The 22,241-nt window shown below is 46.1% G+C and overlaps 2 protein-coding genes across 2 annotated transcripts in view; one reads left to right on the top strand and one right to left on the bottom strand.

The window, feature by feature from the left end:
- LOC144098940 (uncharacterized) overlaps window positions 1-20,243 on the bottom strand; it is a 32,326-nt gene extending 12,083 nt beyond the window's left edge. The window contains exons 1-4 of the mRNA XM_077631917.1: window positions 19,129-20,243; window positions 16,388-17,067; window positions 12,396-12,971; window positions 3,047-3,235 (exon numbers count right to left, since the gene is read on the bottom strand). Of these exons, the coding sequence (XP_077488043.1) occupies window positions 3,047-3,235; window positions 12,396-12,971; window positions 16,388-17,067; window positions 19,129-19,414 (1,731 nt within the window). The 5' untranslated portion in view covers window positions 19,415-20,243. The remainder of the gene's footprint in view (window positions 1-3,046; window positions 3,236-12,395; window positions 12,972-16,387; window positions 17,068-19,128) is intronic.
- An 84-nt stretch (window positions 20,244-20,327) lies between these two features.
- Window positions 20,328-22,241, top strand: part of Set (NAP domain-containing protein SET) — a 37,101-nt gene continuing 35,187 nt past the window's right edge. Inside the window, exon 1 of the mRNA XM_077631918.1 lies at window positions 20,328-20,712. Coding sequence (XP_077488044.1) covers window positions 20,443-20,712 — 270 coding nt within the window. The 5' untranslated portion in view covers window positions 20,328-20,442. The remainder of the gene's footprint in view (window positions 20,713-22,241) is intronic.

Below are 22,241 nucleotides of genomic sequence, written 5' to 3'. Positions count from 1 at the left end.
GCAAAATGATATAAATTGATCAGCCAGTCATGCGCCAGAGACAAGTGCCGGAATGCATTTGCGTGAGCAGCGAGCTTTAGTGCTGGAATATATGACACTATTTATGCTCCAAAACATGAACTGATAACTTGTGCAAGAAACTCTATCCATGACCTCCCTGATATCATTATTACAAAGAAAATGGAGGGAGAAAGACAAAACAAAAAACAGCAGACCACAATTATCAATTACAATACCAGCCCCCTTCAGAGTACATGCACGTAGCCTAACAAACAATGCATGCTCTGGCATGACAGCCATGATAGCTGTGACAGCAGGATGAACTAAAAAGAAGCACTGTCTCACCCAAAAACACAATGCAGTTCCAGGGATGCTGCGATGAGCTAAAAGGCTGCTAGTAAAATTGTTTAGCATATACAGTTGAAGGGGTCCGGCAATTACTTTGTTATAGCCGTAGCTTCGTCATAGCCCATGTTGACAGAGCTTCCAAAGGGAATTGCCATTCCTTCGTTATGTCCATTATTTCGTTACAACGAGGTTCGACTGTAGCTGCATTTTGAGGATGCCATGTCTAGTGCGTCATTTGCGTTAGCTCCCACTGCAGACAATTGGCACTTTAGCTCGCTACCTCACCTACTAGGATGGCAAGTAAGGTGACCGATGGCACCACCACAATAGCACGGCTAGTCTTCCGCACAGGTAGGGGTTCACGAGGATAGATGTTCAAGAGAGCTGCTTGTTCCCATCAAAAATAAGATGTAGAGATAGGCCTCAGAGCTGACAGTTTTTCTATTTGCAATACCAACAAATTCCAAACAAGTGCCCCCACCCACATGAAAGGGGCCCCCTTAACCTCACTGTTAATAGAGAGTTATAGCATATTGTTACGTTACCGTTTACCGTGTTACCGGACGCCGGACTTTCCGGTTAGCACTGCGCACGCCAGAAGACGTTTTAGCATACCGTCTCTCCCGTAACAAGTTACGGTAAGGCTAAAACAGGTGATGATGGCAGATGCCCAAGCTTTTATTGCAAACAAAAATACGGATGCATTGCAAGCGCTCCTATAAAGTGAGATGCTACATGCACTTTAATAATCTTTTTCTCTGAATATAAAGACGTACCCACTACACTTCAGCTAACAGCTGACTCAGCGGCTTTTCAAATGTGCCCGTGAAGCTAGACACCTTTGCCTACCTCGGCCAGTAGAAAATTTCCCTACGTAGACCTCAGTAAGCTTGCATACGCAGCGCACATTGCGTTGCGAGCGCTGTAAAAAAGCACAACTACGACACCTGTTTGCCGTGCCGCCATCTAGTGACAGTAAGTTAAAGCGTGCCAACTCTGGGCTGGAGAAACTTTTTATTTGCTGCAATTACTGATGAATATAGTAAGGATATACCTAGTCTTTTTTTTTTTTTCAGGAAAAAAAATCTTGAAAATATAGAAAAATGATAAATCGTGCACAAAACTGAAGAGCTGCAGTGTAGTCGTTGCTATTTGGATATGTACATGACATATAGTTAGGCTTAACTGCTCAAAAATCGGCAAAATATCTCAAAAACATGGCTTAGTTGTTACTCACACCTCGACGTATGAGTGAGAGTCTGCAAATTAAAAGCAAACGCCTTCATTTATAGCGAGAAATGACGCTCCAGAATGCAGCAGCAGTGCTGTATTTGGTCCGAAGCGGCCATGCAGTGCGCCACCATGTTTGTTTACAAGCGAACGCTAACTCTCCGCAACGCTAAAAGAGATTCCGTGAAGTGCTAGCGGACCGGTAAGTGGCAGCGCATGCACAGATGTCGCTAGCCGGGCCTGGTAAACGGTAACGTAAACACGGTAACGATATGCTATAACTCTCTAACTTCACATTTCAGTACCTTTCCCAAAAAAACCCCCCACCCCCCCACCCCCGCCGACCACGTCCGTGCCCAGGCAACACTGGCCTGCCCCATCTAGTCCACGGATCCAATCCAATCCTGCTTTTCAAGCCATTCGCATGCCCATTCATCACGCGCCATTTGTCTTGTTTTGGCGTTGTCAAGTCGGCAATGCATTTGTACACAGTGGCGAAGAAACTTGAGGTCATACAATGGCATTTGGAAAACGGAAGGAACATGCACCAAACGTCTCGAGACTTCAAGTTCGACCAGAAACGGGAATGGGACAATAATTTCAAGAAGTTGCTACAGCAAAACTTCGATGAAAGTTGAGTAACGACGGGTCGGCATTTAGTGAATGTGTGGACAATGGCGCTCTTCGAGTTCTTCGAGCTGGAAAGAACGGCAGGACGTTTTACATCCATGTGCACTGCACATTTTTTTTTTCCTGGCGGGAAAATGTCGCCGCCATCATGAATTTCAGTGTCCATCTGAGATAGCCACCCCCCCCCCCCCCCCCCCCCCTTTTTTCCAGTAATTTCGACTTGCAAGGGTGGGAGCACTCGCTTGAAATTTCATGGTAAATGAAGTTAAACAGCCGAAAACAAGCAAACTGAACGGATGCCAATGCAATCACTGCGCCACAGAACAATTGCTGCAGGCAAGAGCAGCCTTCCCTCATAACTTGACGCCTTGCAGAGCAAGATAGCAAGACTTACACGTAGCTCAGTTCCCATGTGGATTACATTCAGGGACTCCAGCATTGCTAGCTATAAAGATGATATGGTATGTGGGGTGTAACATTCCAAACGTGCATGTGGGCTGTAAGGGATACCACAGTGGTGGGCTCCGGATTAATTTCAACCGTCCATGGTTCTTTTAGAGTGCACTGACGTCGAGCAGCACACAAGCATTTCTTGCGATTCTTGTCCATCTTAATGCGGCCACCAGAGGCAAGAGCAGAGGAATACTAAGCATAGGTGAACACATACAACAAAGAAAAAAAGAAGCAGAGGAGACAGAGAGCATGGTAGCATGTTGTGCACACGGTGGGTGCTCAGGTCACATTAGTGGATGCACTGGCAATTGATAAAGTCCAGCACTCGTATCTAAGCTGAAGGCCGCAACTTTCCTTGACAAAGCACTGCTAAGAAACAACTCACCATTTCCTGAAACTTGACCATGGAGGTAGTCTCGATGTCAGAATGGCGGCCAAGCACGCCACACTTAACCACCAGGTTGGGATGGTGCTCAGCAAAGTAGTCGACAAGGTCAGGCAGCCCATGGGCTGCGCCATGCACAATGCCCATGACGTAGCGGGCCACTCCCGGTGGATCTTCAAAGAAGGTCTCCTGTAATGTAAGCAGACACAGCAGAGTTATAGACAGTATGAGATTTCAAGAGACATTGAAAACAAAGCTAGGGAAAAACTCTTAATAAACATACAACTTACAAGACACAAGACAAATTTTAACCTTTCACCGTGGCAGAGAAATGTACTAGTTGCATGACCCATCGAGACTCACACGAACTCATTTTTAGATGTTTATTCTTTAGCCACAGTGTGCATCCATTCAAATGTTATGTGAGCCACAGAATAAAAATGAATGCGGATAGTGCCAAAATCATAACATTATCGTAATGTAATGTTGCGCAATGTACGGTGAGGTGTTACAGCGCGATAAGTGTTCATCAACACGTGAAATAAATGGTGCCTACCTGAATTCACCATTTTCTCGCATTAAAATTCATCAGAAATTGAACCACTGCTTGTAACGCACCTTCAGGCAAAATTTGGCTCTCATCAAGTGCTTTGCTCATTGCAAGCTAAGTATTACGAAGTACTCAATTTCACGACAATCGAGTGGTCAGGCACTCCTTTGGTTCATGACACCAGGGGCACAACGATATTAAATCTGTTTGTGTGGCACCATCTGAATGGCATAAAATTGCATGACCTTGGGCACACAATGCCAGAGCTCTGCCTGTCTGGCACAGGCATAACCTCAATCCTAGCTACAACTCGGTTTGTTCTGAGAACGGTAAATTTTATAACAATTTTTGCTTTAAGTGTGAAATGCTCAAACATAGGTGGCACGAAACACTTTAGCATATATCGGGTCAGCCAAGCTCTCACAAAGGCACACATGTCCTTGCTGTTTCGACAGTTGCCACACCTCAACCAAAAGTAGTTCTCACCAAAGGTCATCGCACTAACATAGCAGTAGCTGCTAGACAGACAGATTCATTAGTGTCATACTCCGCAGATGCCAATGGAAGTGGAGAGGCAGCAAAAGCAAGCCAACTAACACACTAAGATAAGAAAGTTGTGCACTTATGCTGGCAGTAACTAGATGATGTGTGCAAGAAAAATAAAGCATAAAAACTGTTGCAGAAGGCAAATCTGCAGAGGAACGGATTGTACATAAAAGTTGTACATGCCTGCTAGCTTCCACACTGAATATATTTTGCAACTTCAACAGAATGTATTTTAGAGCACCTTCGAGCACATCTGGAGTCTCGCAGTTTCACCCCGAACAGTCTGTTGCCAGTCATGAGTAATAAGGCAAGAAAACAACACACTGCTCATTAGAGGGACAGTCTACTGTCGAAGATGAGCACAAAAATATTGGCATAACCTGGCAGACCTCACTACATGATGATAATGACGGCAGAGCTTGTGGTTTAGGGAATTCACGTCTTAAACTGGCTAGGAAAGTCAGGTCTGACCAGATGGTAGCGCCACAATTTGGCCTCTTGCTGCGGCTAACACACAGACGCCTGGAGTGAATACAGTGCGTTTCATGAGTATGCCCCAATGGCATTTAGGTAGTTATTTTTGTTTATCAACCTAAGGCAGTCTACTTTTTTGCACTTTGAATAAATTACAACTGCTTTTATTGTTTAATCTTGCTTGATCATATTTTAAAATGTTAAACAAAAAAATAAATCACACAACTGCTACTGTCGCCGGCGCTATACTTGCCGGGACGCTGCCAATGCTGTGGCTGGCATGTGTGATATCACCTGTATTTATTTCGTCAACAGTATTTTTAAAACCACTTTGGCATTTTCAATTATAGTTTTAGCAAACCTGACGCACCTCAGTTAATGTCGTGCTCATAAGTGTCATTGCATATGACCTAGGCGACGCGGCAGTCCTCGTGTCCATAGAGTTGCATGGAGTACTGACAACATTTCATGTCTCTGATGTCGGGATTTGCAGACGCACTCTACCATATGGAAGTGAGACCACCATATGGAAAAAACTTGGCTCAGTGCCACAAAAAAAAAAAATAGTCACATCAACTCAGTAGACTGTTTCTTTCAGTCAAGAATCAATTCCCAAACCTAAAACCACCTTGCTAACAGTAGTTCCATAAGCCTAGGCTAGTACCAGCATTGACTAGGAGGAAGTAATGCTGCTAAGCCCACTGCCTGCCACATAATGGACAAACAGTATTTGCAGGAAATCTAGTGAGAGAAATTAGACCAGAGTAATGTGCAGACAAAAGGAAAAATGATCCTCAAACATAGCAGTAAGAAAGATAGCGATAGTAGAAATTAGTCAACAATCCACAACTATGATGATTTTTTTTTTTCAAATGATGCAAATATTTTTCCAGTGCACCAATTAAGTCAAAATGCGACTAAGAGCCAAAAGCTTGCCCACTGAAAATTAGCATTACTATGCAGCACGTCAAGAACAACGCCAAAAGAACATTTTTGACAGGATGAATACATGAAAAATTGAGTATTACTGTTCAGAATTTGGTGATCTTATGAAATTTCAATATTGAATAACAAAAAAGAAAAGTTGGAAAATGTGCTCCTAACACTGCATACTTTATCGATTTGACCACAAACCCCACAAGAATTGAGTGCGCCCTGAAGGTAATTATAACGCTCACATAAATTTGCAATTAAAAAATTTGTGCTCTGAGAATAAGAAAGCAAATATTTAACTTACATAAGCATGCGAAGTTAATATGAGTGCATATTAACATACAAAGCGACATGTATAATGGATTAAGGATACAACAGCCAGAACAGATAACAGTCATGGCAATCCATTGGCCAGAGAAAAAATTTTTTCAAAGACTACTTCAAACTAAAAGGAACAAGATACACTTGACCCTCTCAGGCGACATTCTTTTTTGCATCCAAAACAAATAATTTTCCACTCAAATATTACATTCAGGCCTCAAAAAAGATAATTATCAGTTTTCCTAGAAAGAATTCATGGGGTCTATATTCCAAAGGGTTGAGCAAAATTTTTGCACAAAGTGTCATAATTAATGAAAATAATAATAATAATTGTTTTTTTTTTTGGGGGGGGGGGGGGAGAAAATGGCGCAGTATCTGTATCATATATCGTTGGACACCTGAACAGTGCCGTAAGGGAAGGGATAAGGAAGGGAATGAAAGAAGAAAGGAAGAAGGAGATGCCGTAGTGGAGGGCTCCGGAATAATTTCGACCACCTGGGAATCTTTAACATGCACTGACATCACACAGCACACAGGCGCCTTAGCGTTTTTCCTCCATAAAAACGCAGCCACCGCGGTCGGGTTCGAACCCGGGAACTCCGGATCAGTAGTCGAGCGCCCTAACCACTAAGCCACCGCGGCGGGGAAATACCGAAATGCCAGGAAATGTGACGCAATACACCCAAAGGATCACGGAATCAATTTCTTTTTCAAAGATGCGCATTACACTTGAAATAGTGAAAAAAATATTGACGTTATTACTGGTGGCAAAATCCGTCTGCACAAAGATGGCAAACAACACGCTACAGTGCTTGAAGCAGTCTTCAAGAAATATTATTTACTGTTCGCTATATGGAGTTAAAAGGCATGTTATTTACGACAAGAAGGGTCCTAAATTCACCTGGAAAGAAGAAATCACTGCAAGGTGCGGCACACACTGAGAAAAAGCTGTGTTCGTTGCGCATACAATTGTGTACAAAGCACCTTAAACGATTAAAGACTTGCATTGCCCTTTATTAACACTCCATAATCTGGGCTATACACACAATGTTCTTTGAACATCAGCAAGCTTTCCTCCTGTTGAGTGTGCTTTTGTTTTCGGGGGCCTCCTACTCTGCCAATGACAAAACCTTGGCCTCTTCTTGGGTGACTCGCTAAATTTACCGCCGCTGCCTACACAGACCTCAGACAAATCTTGCGGAAGAAAAGCAACAAGTGAGAACACACACAAGGCTTACTCAAAACAGCCAACATTCGCAGGGCAGGATAAGATAATGCGAGCCGATAGGTTGTCAGTTTTACAACATCTGGCAACGATCCAGATCTCAAACAAGTCAGAGAAAAACAGGTGACAGCATGCACAAAGCAAGGTCTTGATGATTGCAGCTCTGTCTGCTTGGGAAGACGTTTTCAGCAGAACTTCTCACAGCTTTTTCAGTAAGATGGTAGGTTAACTGTTTCCTTATCGTGGGAAAAAGGTGTCAGGGTGGTGTGCCCAAAGAATTTATTGAGCATAAAATGTAAACATATTCATTTATTAAAGAGTACCAAAATGCAGCTAATGGAACTCTTTGTTTAAAGACGTAAAGGTTTGGTTTGGTTTATGGGGGTTTAACGTCCCAAAGCGACTAACGCTATGAGAGACGCTGTAGTGAGGGGCTCCGGAAATTTCGACCACCCGGGGTTCTTTAACGTGCACTGACATCGCACAGTACACGGGCCTCTGGAATTTCGCCTCGATCGAAATTCGACCGCCGTGGCCGGGACTGAACCCGGGTCTTTTGGGCCAGCAGCCGAGCGCCGTAACAACTCTGCCACCGCGGCGGCTTTAAGGACGTAAAGAAAAAAATAACAGGATAGTTATGGCGCACAAAGAAAAAGCCTTGGATAATTTTAAGCGATCTACACAAACATTTGAAAAAGAGAAAAAAATTTTTTAGGGCCAACAATAGGGAGTTAAAAAATTCCAAAATATACATTTGGCAGCTTTAAAGGTTTTAGAAATTTGCAAAGCTCTTGGTTCAAAACTTTGCTATCAGCAGAAAAAAAAAGACCCTGTAGCCACCATGTCATTCATTTATCTGCAGTACCTGGAGCATACAAAAAGTACGTGCACACTTCATAGGCACTGCAGAAAACTGTTCACTGCATGTTCGCCTTTCATGACAAAGCTTGTAATGTCAATTATCTTCCATGATATGAGGCAAGTGCTTGAACTTGAGTTTATCCCCATCTCTACCACTTTCATCACAAAAGTCAACAGCTGATGCACTGGAATTGTAAGGTAAGTGCTATTTTCAAGTGCAATCAGCTTGGCACTAACACTTTGCCTCGCTCAATACATTAGCAGCGTACTGAGAGCTTTCAGAGAGATAAATCAAAAACCTATTGCTGAAGATAAAAAAAAAACTCCAAGCCAGAACTGAAGTATAGTTTATTCACTACACACCGGATTGCATTACACATAAAGAAATAACTGTAAGCATGCTGAATGCACCGTTTCCTGTTGTCCATCAAATTAATCGACTTGAAGAGGCGCAGCAGAAAGGTTAATCTTATTCACCACACAACAGTTCAACAACTGCCAATTCTTTGACCCAAAACACATTCTACTGCTAACTTAGGCAGTTTACTGCCTACATAATGCAGAAAAACTTAACAAAATGTTCAACAGGTGGTAAAGGTTCATACTGGTAAACCAGCACAAACATTGATGTACAAGATAGAAAGGCACAGGATAAGGACTGACTCAACTATTTTTTAAACTCGTTACTTATTACTGCCGCATTTATTAATATGTGCTGCTCCCATATGAGGGAAGGTACCTACTTTGTGATGACAATGTGTCTAATTTCATGCTGCATGCAAAGACAACATTCCCCCCTGCTCTTGCTAAGCTCTACATCTACTGGTATAAAAAACTACTATCTTCTTCTGGCACACCAAGAGTTCCAGCCAACATGCACTGTGCCTACACGAAACTATAAATAGAAGCTGCCAAAGTGTTCAGCGTATCAAAGAATTCACTGGATAGAGCTTATATGTACTTGCAAAGATCACAAGCCAAGTTCTCAAAACCTCTTTAGTGCTCTTTTTTGAGATTTCAGGTGAATTTTCTTTTTATAAAACAAATCATGCTCACTTTTTATTTCCCATGACCCTTCATAGTTAAGATGGTGATGTAAGTAGTGCGTAACATCCTGAACAAGTGCGCAGCTGTCTAGTAAAGCTGTTTATTTTCAGTGCGCAGCTGTCTAGTAAAGCTGTTTAGAAAAGTATAAAACAAATGACAGGTTCTTTTCAGATGCTGAGAGACTTATAATAGGCCATATGTGGGTTTATGTAAGCAACAGCTGATAAACACTGCCCATCTGCAAGGGGTCTATGAGCAATGAGAGATAGACAATAATTAAAACAGTTGTAAAAAGATGTCAGTGACACCAGAAAGTGCTGTGGAGTGGCACATTCATGTTATCACGTGCACGGCTGCATTGTATTGGGTTTTCAAAAACTGCAGAATGTTGCCTTTCAATAATTGCAGAATGCTGCCATTAATTGTACACTAGGTAACACTTTGACGTTTCTCTCCATTCATTATCCACACTTAAAAGTATCACGCAATCACCTTCCTGCCACTTTTTGAGGGCACTAAATAACGAGGAGGATGCAGGACTTATCAAGGCCAATCCGCACACCTTACATAGACCAGTTTGGTTGAGCATCGAAACTGTGCTCAATCGGTGAATGACAAGGCACTGTCTCATGAAACAGCCCCACGTTGTACAGTCGCGAGTAAAAAAGATTAGCACAGCGGCGTCATCGGCGCAGTGAAAATCGCACAGCACGGCTGGAGCGGCGCCGTGCTTTGCGAACACACATGGCACTTTTGTTATCGTCGTGTTCGTAACCTTAGCGCCGAGCGTGGCTATCTGCTGCTCCTGTGGCATGTCACTAGTGCTAATCTTTTTTACTCGTGACTGTACCACTGTTAAGCAACTGCTTCCATCAGCAGTTTTGTACCTCAAGGCTTGTCTAGTGGTTCCCTTCTAAAATATTAAGAATTCCAGAATGCTTTGTATTGTCACATCCACTGTGATGATGTGCAGCATGCAACACTGTGCATGCTTTGCCATGTGAAATTGCAACGAAGTGTTAGTGAAACAAATCCAACCACCTCAAAGCGACCTAATCAACTGTTAACTATTCTTAAAGTGGCAAATATACCTTTGCAACAGTGGCCCTTGCATGTCACTTATTTTCATCGTACGCACACCAACAAATGGTTCAGACTTGAGCCTGCAGTAAGTTCCGATCTTCACTTAGTCTTACTATGACCCCAATCAAATAGATGCGTTTCGAAAGGCAGACTAGGCTACCTCGTTGCCACAAGCAGGTGTAAGCACGAAACGCACTGTAGTGGACAACGTGGTGCAACAGATAGCCACATCTTATCTCGCATGACTGCTGTGCTGTTATCAGAACTCCTGTAGTAGCACTCTCCACACCTTAAGCATTTAATGCATTGCATCTACAGTCTGAAAGCATGTTGTAACGAACTGAATCCCGTCGCCCCACTTTTTTTTTACAAAGGTGGCTACAACAGCCCTGGGCATGCAGAAATTTTTAATCCTGCTGCACAGGTTTGCTCCACATCTATCATATGGGCAGTTTCAACTGCAATCTCCATGAAACTAGTCCAGTCCCTCGATCCCATGATATAGTCATGTGAGGCCCATCATATTGTTCCGTGGCAGAGAATGAGGCGTGATGAACGATGGACAAGAGATGATTTAATGGCCGCTGGCAAAGCATGAGTGCTCAGTCCGGCAACACTGCCAGCTTCGTCTTCTTTGTCACATTACCCGGGGCCACCGAGCGATCGTCCCGATCGTGAATGAAAGACACTGACGAAGATGCACACGAAAAGGTGATGGACTTGAGATGACGGTACAACAGATATGCCAAGGTGGTGTAGTGCTGGCCGCCACGATGAATGAGATGAAAGAATGAGTCCTGGTCCACGTAGCTTCCGAGCCACTGGTCGCCAGGAGCCGATGGCCTAGGCCCTTGGACGCACAGAACGGCATGGGCAGGGGGACATTGCCTTCACATGTGAGCAGAGTCTCGGGTAGGTCATGGCATCGGTTCGGGTCTGGCAGGCTGGGGCACAGCCGGACAAAGCAGACCCGGAACCTGCAGCCGACTGAAGGATGCAGACATAGGGCTCCGAAGCACGATGACAGGAGAGAGTTGGGTGGTACCCAGCACCTCTACCAAATGTTACATGGCGGCCAGCCAAAGAATGAGGTGCAATGAACGACGGAGAAGAGATGATTTAATGGCCGCTGGCCTAGCGCAAGCGCTCCGTCCCATGCCACTCCCAGGTTCGTTTTCTTCGTCACAATATTATGCAGCCATTTTTCTTTAAAGCACCTTTGAAGCACTCATTTTGTATTTTATTCCACTGCACTGCAAATTCTGCACAGGTTTTGTGCTCAGCACAAGTCACAGCTGACCCCTTCACAGTGACTATATTACATCACGCGCTCTCAGCAAAAGCTGTCCGATTTGTGTCTAATAGACCTTTTCCATTGTGCACACGCTGATGTCGAAACACCCCCTCTCTGGACTGTAGTAAATTGGTTCAGAGAGCTCATGCCATCAATTCCATCGTGCTAGCACCAGGTACACAAAACACTCCAGATAACAATAGCGTGACACCCAGGAAGCACTTATTGGAAAGGTCTCTACTAGCCACTGAACAATCATAAGAGAGCTCATCAGCAGTTGGCTTTGCTGTGTGACACCACCCAAATGAAGTTTAAAATGTCCTCATAACTAGAGTATTAGTTTCGTTTTGCTCATTTGTTTAAATAGGCAAAAATCATGCGTCTAAGTGCCCCAAAATGCAGAGCTACATTGGGAAACGCTGGTGTGGCATGTCTACCAGGCAGGCAACCTTGGTAATAAAACTTATAATCTGCTTACAGTTAAAAAAATAATAATTTTAAGCCATGGGTAGCACAATGACTTCTTGTAAGCTGCACTAGCTGAAGCTTTATACTGTTTAAGCTCAAGGAACTGAATACAGAAAAAGCCAGCACAAGAACAATCATACCGCTATCCAACGATGTAGCCCATTGTTTGCCTATAACCGATACTCATGCTATTATGAAACTGAAAAAACCCCTGAATAAAGAATTTTATGGTTGGATCGGCATGAAGCCATTCAAAGAAACTTCTTTGAAAGTTGAGGTGAGTAGCAAAGTGATGATGCAACATTTGTGATGGCCCACCTCAATGCTGGCACCACTTAGGAATTTACGCCACTTCACTGCCGCAAAAGTTCAGTTCGACTTGCACTCTCAACCACTCAATCTTATCTACAAGTCATCATCAGGATTCCCCTGTGATTCAAGTGGCACAAGCCAAAATTGAGCTCGCAGCACCCTACAACCAGAGCAAAAATGATCAGCAGACAAGAGACTGCAACCAACAATCTGTGACAAGCCATTCACTACTCACCTTCAGGAACTCCTCGGCCAAGCGTGCCAAGTCGGCCTGCTCAAGATGAGCGATTTCGTCCCAGTAGAGGTGCAACACCTCTCCACCCCCATTGGGGTGCACCTCTCGGCGCACAAAGCGTCCCAGTCGCATGTGTCCAAACTCCAGAGAGGCTGGCATACGTGGCACCAGAGCCAAAGACCCGACCACCACAGCCGGCGGGCCAACAGCGGTCACGGCAGACGATGACGAGTGGCCACTGGTGTGCCGCTCCTTCTTGCACTGGATGCCCACGTTGCGGTGCGACGGGCACTTTCGCTTGCACCGGCTACATGTGTTTCCGCCACTGCTGGCTCCGCTCTTGACCGGGGAAAGCGTGAAGAAAGAGGAGGACGAGGAGGATGTGGAGGACGAAACCGTCAGTGGCAAGGCTGGTTGTTGTTGATGATGATGATGCTGGTGATGGGAATTTTGGTGTGATGACGGCACCACTGTAGTGGCAACAGGGGGCATTGCGCCACCTGGCGGAGGAGCTGGTGGAGGTGGTGGTTTTGTCTTGTGAGGGAGTTGGTCCTTCTTGCTGCTACCATGGGAGGACTGAAACAAGAAAAAAGCAACAAGAACACATTTAGTGCCGTGAAGCTTAAAATTGTAAGCATATGTGATTAGTTGGCTCTTGGTAATTGTAACTAGAAGGGGACCAAGAATTTGTTCTGGTTATGTAGTTTGAATCAAGTAAGCCTGAATTGACGAGCATTGACTGTACCGCAAGAAATTGGACAATACAGGGTTAAAAACTCCGGATGGCTGTACATGGATTTAGCCCCAGTCCCTTCCAAAATTCTTGAACAAAGAACGAACTTGAAACCAAAACCAAAAATGACAGATTTAGACACAATGTGTTCCATCAGATGGACGCCCCACTCCAGCTATAGTGAACGGTATGTTGTGCGCGAGTGCTCTCCTTCCCCTTTGAGTATGGAATCCCACGCGCCCGACCCGACCCATACATATGCTATTGTGTAAATAGAATACTTGTATACTGTACATCTCTCCCCCCATCGTTTCTGCCTTGCCTGTCCACTCACCTCTGATTTCATTTCTTCAGCATGCCAACTATCCCTTTATTTCCGCTGCCCCCAGCACAGGCGCTTCCCATGGCGATGGCAGATGCAGGGGCTAGCAAAAATCTTTTCCTTCATTTTATTATTATTATTATTATTAAACACTACCACTACTACTACGATGTGTTCCACCATGTCTCAATTTATTACAGCATTGTCTTTGGCCTGGAGTTTGTTTCCACGGACTGCGAGTTAAATGGCCAATAGCGACAAAGAACTACCCCACACTGTGTGTGCTCAGAGAACAGTGCTGCATTCACTGCTCCACCAGCAAGTGCAAGCCTTGTGACGGTTCTCTGTACTGGTCTTCTTGGTTACAGCCCAGGGATATGAACCCCAGGCCTAAGAGACTGCTGAAATAAAATATTACGCGTATGCTGCAACATATCTTCTCCTGCTCTGGCATTTTTTAAGGGGCTCTGAAAGGGGCTCTAATAAAGTTGCGGTATGCCTGGGATGTTAATCACGCCGCTTCACGATTGTTGTTCAGCAAGAATTTTTTTAACGCGCTTTCTACAAGCTAAGTTATCTGTAGCCAAAATTTGAATTTTCAGTGTCTCCGTGCCTTTCCCTCTCCTCTCGTCACTTTTCGCAAGCTGGAAGGTTGGTGCTCCTCCACCGGCCCCGTCTCCAGGGGCGGAGCTTCGTGACCTGCCAGAGCTACGTGGTTTAATGGCTGCGGCCGTGATAGCTGCCTGTCATCTGAAAGAATCTAACGAATAGCCACCTTTCAACTGGTATATGCAGGTGCGAGCGATGGAGGAGGGTGCGAGCATGAAAAAGTCGCCGGGAAGGGCTCACCAACTTTCACGTGTGATTGTGGGTTCTCTGCTGCATGTAGAAGTGTACTATTTGGCTTAGGTTTTCATGACAACACAATGCAGTGATTGAGCGAGTTGATGTGCTCTCCTCAGAAGGTTTTTCAGAGCCCCTTTAAGACCCTGTGCACTGTGATCGAAGAAAAACAAACAAACAAACAAACAACAGATGGCTGAAAATCCCCCCCCTTTTATTATAGGTTACTAACAAAGGCACAAACCACTTTACAGTAATAACTGTAGTTCTGCAAAATTTTCTGACAGGCTAAGATTCTCACAATAATGTTGATGCTGAGGGCCGGAAATTTGCAAGGTTTAGTGAACATTAAGCAACGACTGATGCCAGCATACCATCAACAATGAAGACAACAAGCATACTACATTCCCTTATGTACTCGTTGCGACGTTTCTAACTGTGATGTTGAATGCATTAAGACAGCTCCAAATTTTTCACAGCATACCTTCAATTCTCATCCTAATAGCATGTAATTCCATGGCCTTGCAAGTTTCCTAGCGACCTAGCATCTTTGCAACAACATACTGATGACACTACACATAAAAATCTTGGCTTTCTTTTGTGTTACTTGCAAAGCACTCACTGCTGTTATGAATGTGCAAAGAAATCATTTCCCGTACACAGCTGTGCTCTTGCAAAAATGACTAAATTTATAGCTGCCACTATTGCACAAGACTCGAAGAATTTGGTATGCTAAGTGATAGATCATAAAACTTGGCAGTGATGAAAATAGCGTTGTTTGTGTAATGCACCAACACCATCAACAATGAAAGAAACAGCTGAGCTTCAGCATAAATGTGTTCAAATGAAACTAGCCACTGGCACGCAGCAGCATTACTCGCAACATGAATGCCGGCCACCAGCGGTAGAAAAGTGAACTGGCAGCACAAACCTTCTTTTCTTATTGCACGAGATACCTGCTGTAGGCATCTATGCGGAGAAATGTTTACCCTACAAACCTGCACTTCACTGGCTCACAAGGGACACAATATGTAGACATCCAATGCTATTAACATATAAGTGCGAGCAAGGAGCATACTTTTATTCTCTCGTTTTCAAGTTGTTTTCTTCCAGGTGAGTGATCTCCCCGAAACTTCTCTAGGTTCCATGCAGAAGTGAAACAGATTCAGTCCTTGAATCCTAACCAAGCATTTTCTTTCACACGGCCTGTACTTATATTACGGCAATGCAGCTACTTCAAATGCTTTGGAAGCTAGTACAAGCTATGCCTGGAGAATCAAGGGAACATAACTCTGCAACTTTCACAGGTGTGCCTCCCCTAAAGAAGAGGTAATTACTTAGTTTAACACTCACACAAGCCTTTAACAACAGTCAGTGAAGACTTTAGCACAAAAATCTACTTCACATCTTGCTGAATCCTTTTGGGATGCAGCACCCAACATAAGAAGCAAGAAGCGTGCGTGGCAGCCTCGAAAACCATTTGGTTGCTAGTGTGTGTGTGTCTCTTCATGTCCTGTCTTTCAGTGCTCTTACCTAGTTCCAGATGTTTTGAGACCTTTATTCAGCTTCACTGTCATGTATTGCCATGGTACACTTAATATGCATGCAATGTCTATCAAAGCAGCACAATACTATGGATGAGGCAGGCTACATATCTTTCTAGCACAAAGCTAACAGTGCATAGCATGATGGTGCCAAAAACCAAATTTGACTAGGAGCTAAGACAGCACTAGATCGCTAAAAATGCAGGGGTACTTAATTAACAGATTTTCTTTCGTATTGAGCCCGAACAGGTCACACTGGCAATGAGACATACTCGGTCACTTCTAGTGTGTCTGTTGCATTGTAGTTTTTAGTTTCTGTTTCAGATTCTTGGATCATCCTGTGTCTTTTCGTATGGATGTGTGCTTCCTAACAGGCTGGTCAGAGTCACATGACTTAATGTTTTAAATAACTGTGTCCATGTCTAGTAAACGTTGTTCATCACCACCCCTCGACCAGTAAGAATAGTTTTCATTCTCCGGGCCTGGGTTCCAAGTCCAACCACACTACAATGTCAACCCAAGTTCTGCTGAAATCAATTGCACTGCTCACCTTACTGCCCGAATCGTTGACTATCTTCAGCTTCTTGTCTGAGGGCTCTAAGTGCTTGCTCGACTCCTTGGGGCTGCTGCCGCTCGATGATTTAGAACCATGCAGCCCATCGCCACTTTTGTGGCTCTTGTGCTTCTTGCCGCTTCGCTCCTTGAGACTGCCAGAGGCATTAATCTTTGTCCGTTTTTTCTCATATTTGGAAACATTGCCTGCAGTTGATGAACGAGGCTTGCTGGAGCTGGACTTTGAAGATTTGGGCTTCTTCTTCTCACCCTCTTTCCTGATTTTGGACCTGGGATTTGCCTGCAATATTTGTGGCGGCAAAGCAAGAATGCTACTTGCAGGGGTGGAGGAAGCCAGCAGTGGCACAGAGGTGGCGGGCGATGACAGCATTGTGGAAGCCACCACAGGTGCCGTCGTGGATGGTGGAGGCCCAGAGGCAGGTCCTGAGGACCGTGGTGGCACAGACGACACGCAATTTTGTGAAGATGATGCCGCCCCTTTACCAGGCAGCAATGCGGGCTGTGCAGCCGTGGTACCGTTCAGTCGCACCTCACAGTTTTTAACCAGCTGTAATGTCTTTGATGAAGCGGTCAACATGTGCGTGGCCACTGCTTCGACTGCTTGAGGCACAGAGGGGAGATCATCGGCAGACGGCATTGTGTGCGTTGTTTCTTTTCCTGCGACAAAAATAAACAGCAACCATGGCAAGGGTATTTGTATAAAATGTTCTGCTGCTCGCAAGAACTAAGAGCACAACTCATATTGGCACTAAGTTTTTTACTGTGCTTTTGAAAAATGGCCCACGATGGCTGGCTTGCAGTTTTGCAGCAAATACACCAGTGAAAGAAAGCTTGTGCAAAACTTTTTTGCCTTACATATTCAGCTGCAGCAGCACAGCAGACTAGACATTTCAAAGAATGCAATCTTGCATCAAATAAGGCTGCATATGCCCCAATCAAAGATTGCAGCTGCCCAGGTAGAAACCTATCAATAAGAGAGGCGAGCAGATCTCTATAGAATGCCCACAGTAGCTCTGTGAAGCAAAGGAAGTAGTTTTGAAGACCACAGTGGTTTTCACAAACTTTTTGCGCTTGAATGCTACCACGTACCTATAAGAAAGACGAAACCACAAGCTCCAGACCCCCAATACAGCAGATGTGCTAAATCTCGCTTTATTTGTCTGCCACATACCACTTCAGTGCTTTAAACAAGTCTGCTCACATCTATACATTAATTAAAAAAATGGAGGTTTTCCGAATCCATTCAGAACACATATAGCAATCAGTACCCACACTACATTCGCTCAAAATGATATCTTGTTTGTGACCACCGTCACATGAATACTAAGCACGCTAAGCGCACAGCTAATAATGCTGGCATTTGGTAACAGTCGCAAAGGTTACTGCTAGAGCTACTGAACTGTGATGTGTTGAGAGTGTCAGAAGCTCATTTTTACACCACATAACACTACCAGCATAACTGAAAAACTACCGCAGGGGACACTTGCCTGCTCTTCCATCACCATGCTTCTCAGACGTTTATTCCTAAAGCATTTGCAAGACGAGCTAGGAGGACACTCTGCGCTTCATTGCATCTCACGGGGCAACCATAAAAAGAGCCGCGGGCATATGACAGGGGGAACGGTCTCAATTTTCGCCACGCTGCGCACGACCCCCCGAAGGTCACCCGGGAGTCAAAGAGGCGCCCTGCTGGACACTTCTGCCGTCGAAGTGGACGCAAAGGCCCTTCGCAATCAAGGAGGCCACGACAACAATCCGGCCACGTGGTGATCGGCGGCACGCTTCAGGAAACGCCAGACGCGCACGGCTTGCCCGCCCAGCCCGCGAAGGAGGGGAGGCGAAGCGCGTATGGGGAAAAGGTTTCCGAAATAGCAACGCGGAATTTGAAAGGACGCGTCGCTTCGGCGGGAGTTTGCGGACCGCCTGGGCCGCGATCGCAACGGGCTCTTTCGCGTGCCTGAAACCTGGGGGGGTGAAGAGATCTCAACAAAAAAGCGAGCTTTGCAAAAAGATGAGCCGCGAGCCGAAAGTTCGTACGGTGCGAAACCGACCTCGTTTTGGCGCCCGCGACTCGCGAGACGACGCTCGCAACGGATCGATCGCCTCATCTAGAAAGCTGTCATCTGGCCCCGATCCGACCGCCAAGCCGGACACCCTTTTATTCCCCTCCGCAGGCTAGCTCAGAAGTGTACAGTGCAGCCAAGCTTGTGGGCGGAGCAAGTAAACGCTCCTAATGAGCGCAAAGAGGCAACAGCAAAAAGGCTGCGAGCGTAAGGTGATCCGCCAAGCGTATCGCCGGAAGTATGTGGCAGGACCCCGGGCTGCGACACGGGCGCAGTAAGATTGACCCAAGCAGACCATGAGAAAACACGCTCGCGTGAAAACTCCCAGCGCCCAGGCTACAACAACAACAACAAAAAAAGCAGCGATAACAACTGCAACGTGACTTTCATCAACACAACAAACCGCCGCCGCCACAGCGAGTAATCGCGTTTGGCTGCGCACAATTTGCCGTAGTCGACGCGGCGCGGTCGAGATGTTTGTCCCGATCACAGAATCGACGCGGGCGCACTAAGCAGCGGTCGCACACAGGCTATCAAGGTTGCAGCGGGCTGCTTCACGCGTGTAGGGCTAAGCTCGGCCCGGAGACGGGACGTCGCCAATCGCAAGGCGTTCGCACGATCGCCCAGCTCTCGGCGGCTCCGAGGTGGACAGTACCTTGTGCGCTTTCCATGTCACACCTAGAAGCGTGTTGTGCTACTGTGTCAGCTTCATCGTCATTCTCAGACGGCGACGAGTCCGTGGCGAGGTAGGCGCCGTACGCCTTGCTCGGAGGCAGTCCGGGCAGGTTCCGGCAGCTGTGCTGTTCACGCTTTTTCAAATGGCTGCCGCCGCTCGACTCGGTGTCACCAGTCCTTTCCAACGATGGCTCAGACGTCGGGCTTTCGCGGCTGGCACAACGTTTCAGGCGATCTTCGATGACGTTGTTGTAGCTTGAAGCCATTTTGCGTGGCCCCTGCCTGTACTACAAAACGCACTGAGCAGGACAGAATACGAACGGGTTTCGTCGTGACTCGTACCATTGGACAATGCACACGACTGAAAGTCACGTGACGTGGCTAGACGGACGTAGGACCAATCGCGCACGACGTTCTATGCAAAATGGTTTCTTCTTCTCGAGAGCAGCAACGTCGGGCAACGTTGGTTTCTGTTTTGCGTGGTTTCTTTGTGCGCATGCGTCAAAACGTGTATGTACGTGATTCACAACAGAGGGCGCACGAGTTGAATGTTCTTTTTTTGTTTCCTTTTTCATATTTCTGATGTCCTATCTTGTGTACAAAGCCAACAGAGCGTTCTCGTTTCAGTCAGGCTTCAAGAGGGAAACCGGGGAACACCGAGGTAGGATAAAGCCCGATCTCAGTCCGCATAACTAGTAATCACAAGAGCAATACACATGCTGCGGAATGCAGTTATGCACGCAAAATGCGTGAACGGCGGGGAGCATCTGCCAGTAAACAGAGCCTAGAATCAAAACTACGCTATGGGGGTAAAAAAAATGAGGCGACCAATATTTTTTGTATTGGAGCAGATACAAAAATTAAAAGCCATCAAGAAGATAATGGTGTCAACAATACGCTAACATGCCTCCGCGCGTAACCAAAGTAGCACCAAAATAATATCAGCAGGAATAAGCCATGATGACCATAGCATGCCAAAGCGTTATTCATTCACGAAAATGACTCGAAATAAAACTCACACGGACACGCATGCTGAACAAGATAAAAGCCGCAAAATCACCGCGTGTTTTGTAATATATTCCCTCCGCCGTCACTACGTTTCCACCGCCAGCCAATAGGAGCTCACGTTAGACGAACAGCGGAGCGAATAGGAGCGCACCTTGCAGTCGGGGCCGATTTGACTTGACGCATGCGCGCTGGACGGTCAGTCTTCTCTTCCGAGACTTGCAGGAGGAGGGCTGCGTAAGCCCGAGCTTGTGTTATTTCTCGCAGTCGCGTGCGAACAGTTTCGGAGATGTCGACAACTGCGCCGGCACCAAAGAAGGCGAAGAAAGCCGAGGGGTCGGCGGCATCAGGCGACGGCGACGAGAGCAGGGATTATGATGCTGAGACGCAGAAAGCCCTGGAAGAAATCGACGCCTGTCAGAACGAGATCGACGCGCTCAACGAGAAGGCAAGCGAGGAGATCCTCAAGGTGGAACAGAAGTACAACAAGTTGAGGAAACCGTTCTTCGAGAAGAGGAATGACTTAATCAAGAAGATTCCAAACTTCTGGGTGACAGCCGTATCCTTTTCTGGTAAATGTGCTTCTGCATGCCAGTTTTGTTCTGATGTTAAGCCTAATATGGTGCACCCGGCCGCTGGCTGCGCTAGCACATGCTTTGTTCGATGCACGTTTCCGCGCGTAGAGCCCGTTTTAATTGCTTTGGGCGCGTTATTTCATGTGGCTAAGTGTTCGGGAGCTTTTTCTGTGCACCCGGTGTGTGAGTGTTGCTCGTCTGCGGCTGTTCGATCCGCATTTGCATGAAACGTGTGTTCCCAGTATTCCCGCCAATGCCTGCCGCGGCCCGGCAGCCGGCGTCGAGACACGAAAGGGGTCTCGAATTGGTCGGCTTCTGATAGTAATATGCGCAGTCGCTCGTTCTTTAGTCGTTTGTAACGCTCTGGAAACATCCTTTCCGCCACGGAATGGTCGTAGTGTTGCACGTAGGTAGTATTTCGTGGTGGAATCGTTTGTTTTCAGTCGCTAAGCCTAACGTGTAGCGACGTCCATGTTTTTGTACGGGGGGTGCACGCTGTGGTGTGCTGGCAGCGTGGATTATTTTGCGCACTTGCTCGTAGCGGAGCGCCGACATCCATTCTGTGCTGTACTGACACGTGTCGAGTGAGTTAAGTCCTACGTGGCACGATTTCGAAGCAGCGTGTCCGCTTTTGTTGCTGGAAAGCGACGATTTGCCGCGTATTGGGTCTGGGTGCAGGGGGTGGCTGACGCTGCCGAGAAGAGCGGCCCGCGCTTGTGTGTGCTATTCACCGGTGCCACCCTTCGAATTGAAGGGCTTTTTTTAGTCTTGTTTTTCTTTAGCTCTCCGCCGCCAATGGAACGGCGTCCGTTGTTTTGCGGCATCGCGTTGGCTCTAGGAGCGCGTTGTGCTGGGGCATCGTGGGGCACCTGGTGCATGGCTTCGCGACCAGTCTTTTGCAAACGGCACGTGTGTGTCGTGTTGTCCACGTTGGTTGTCGAGATAATCGCGTTCCCGTGATGCGCATTTGCCTAGCCTCGCCGCCAATCTTTTCCGCAGTTGCCGTCGTTCGAAAAATGGCGTGCGAGAAGTTTCGGCGGGCGTTTCGAGTCGTCGGCCCTCGCGGTTGGTCCGGTGGCTGCGCAGAGTTAAAGCACGTCGTTGCGCGAGAAGCTCGTGCCGGGCACACAGTTGCCAGGCGGAACATTCGAATTTCTCTAATGTGGTCGTAGCTGCGTCCAGTGAACGAATCGTGTCTGCGGTGTGGCATGCGCCTCAGCCTTTAGTGATCTACATTAAGATTTCGGCAGCCATTATTTAATTTGTTACGTAGTCATTAAAAGTGACATTGCTGTGAGGAATGTGACCTGCAATGGTTGCTCTACAGTTAAAATAGTCCTTTTGTGAAAAGACTGTCCCGAAACAGCGTATGGTATTGAGAGTGAAAGCTGGTATATCTTTTTATTGTTGTCTCAGTACATGCAGAAGAAAATAAAGAGTAAAGGTGCTTCAAATGTAGTGGAATCCCTTTGTACGTCATTCTATACACTTGGTGGTAACACCTATATCTATA

Source organism: Amblyomma americanum, chromosome 7 (genome assembly GCF_052857255.1).
Source record: "Amblyomma americanum isolate KBUSLIRL-KWMA chromosome 7, ASM5285725v1, whole genome shotgun sequence".
NCBI classification, from domain to species: Eukaryota; Metazoa; Arthropoda; class Arachnida; order Ixodida; family Ixodidae; genus Amblyomma; species Amblyomma americanum.
The sequence above is the reverse complement of the archived record's forward strand: the minus strand, read 5'-3'. Positions and strand labels throughout refer to the sequence as shown.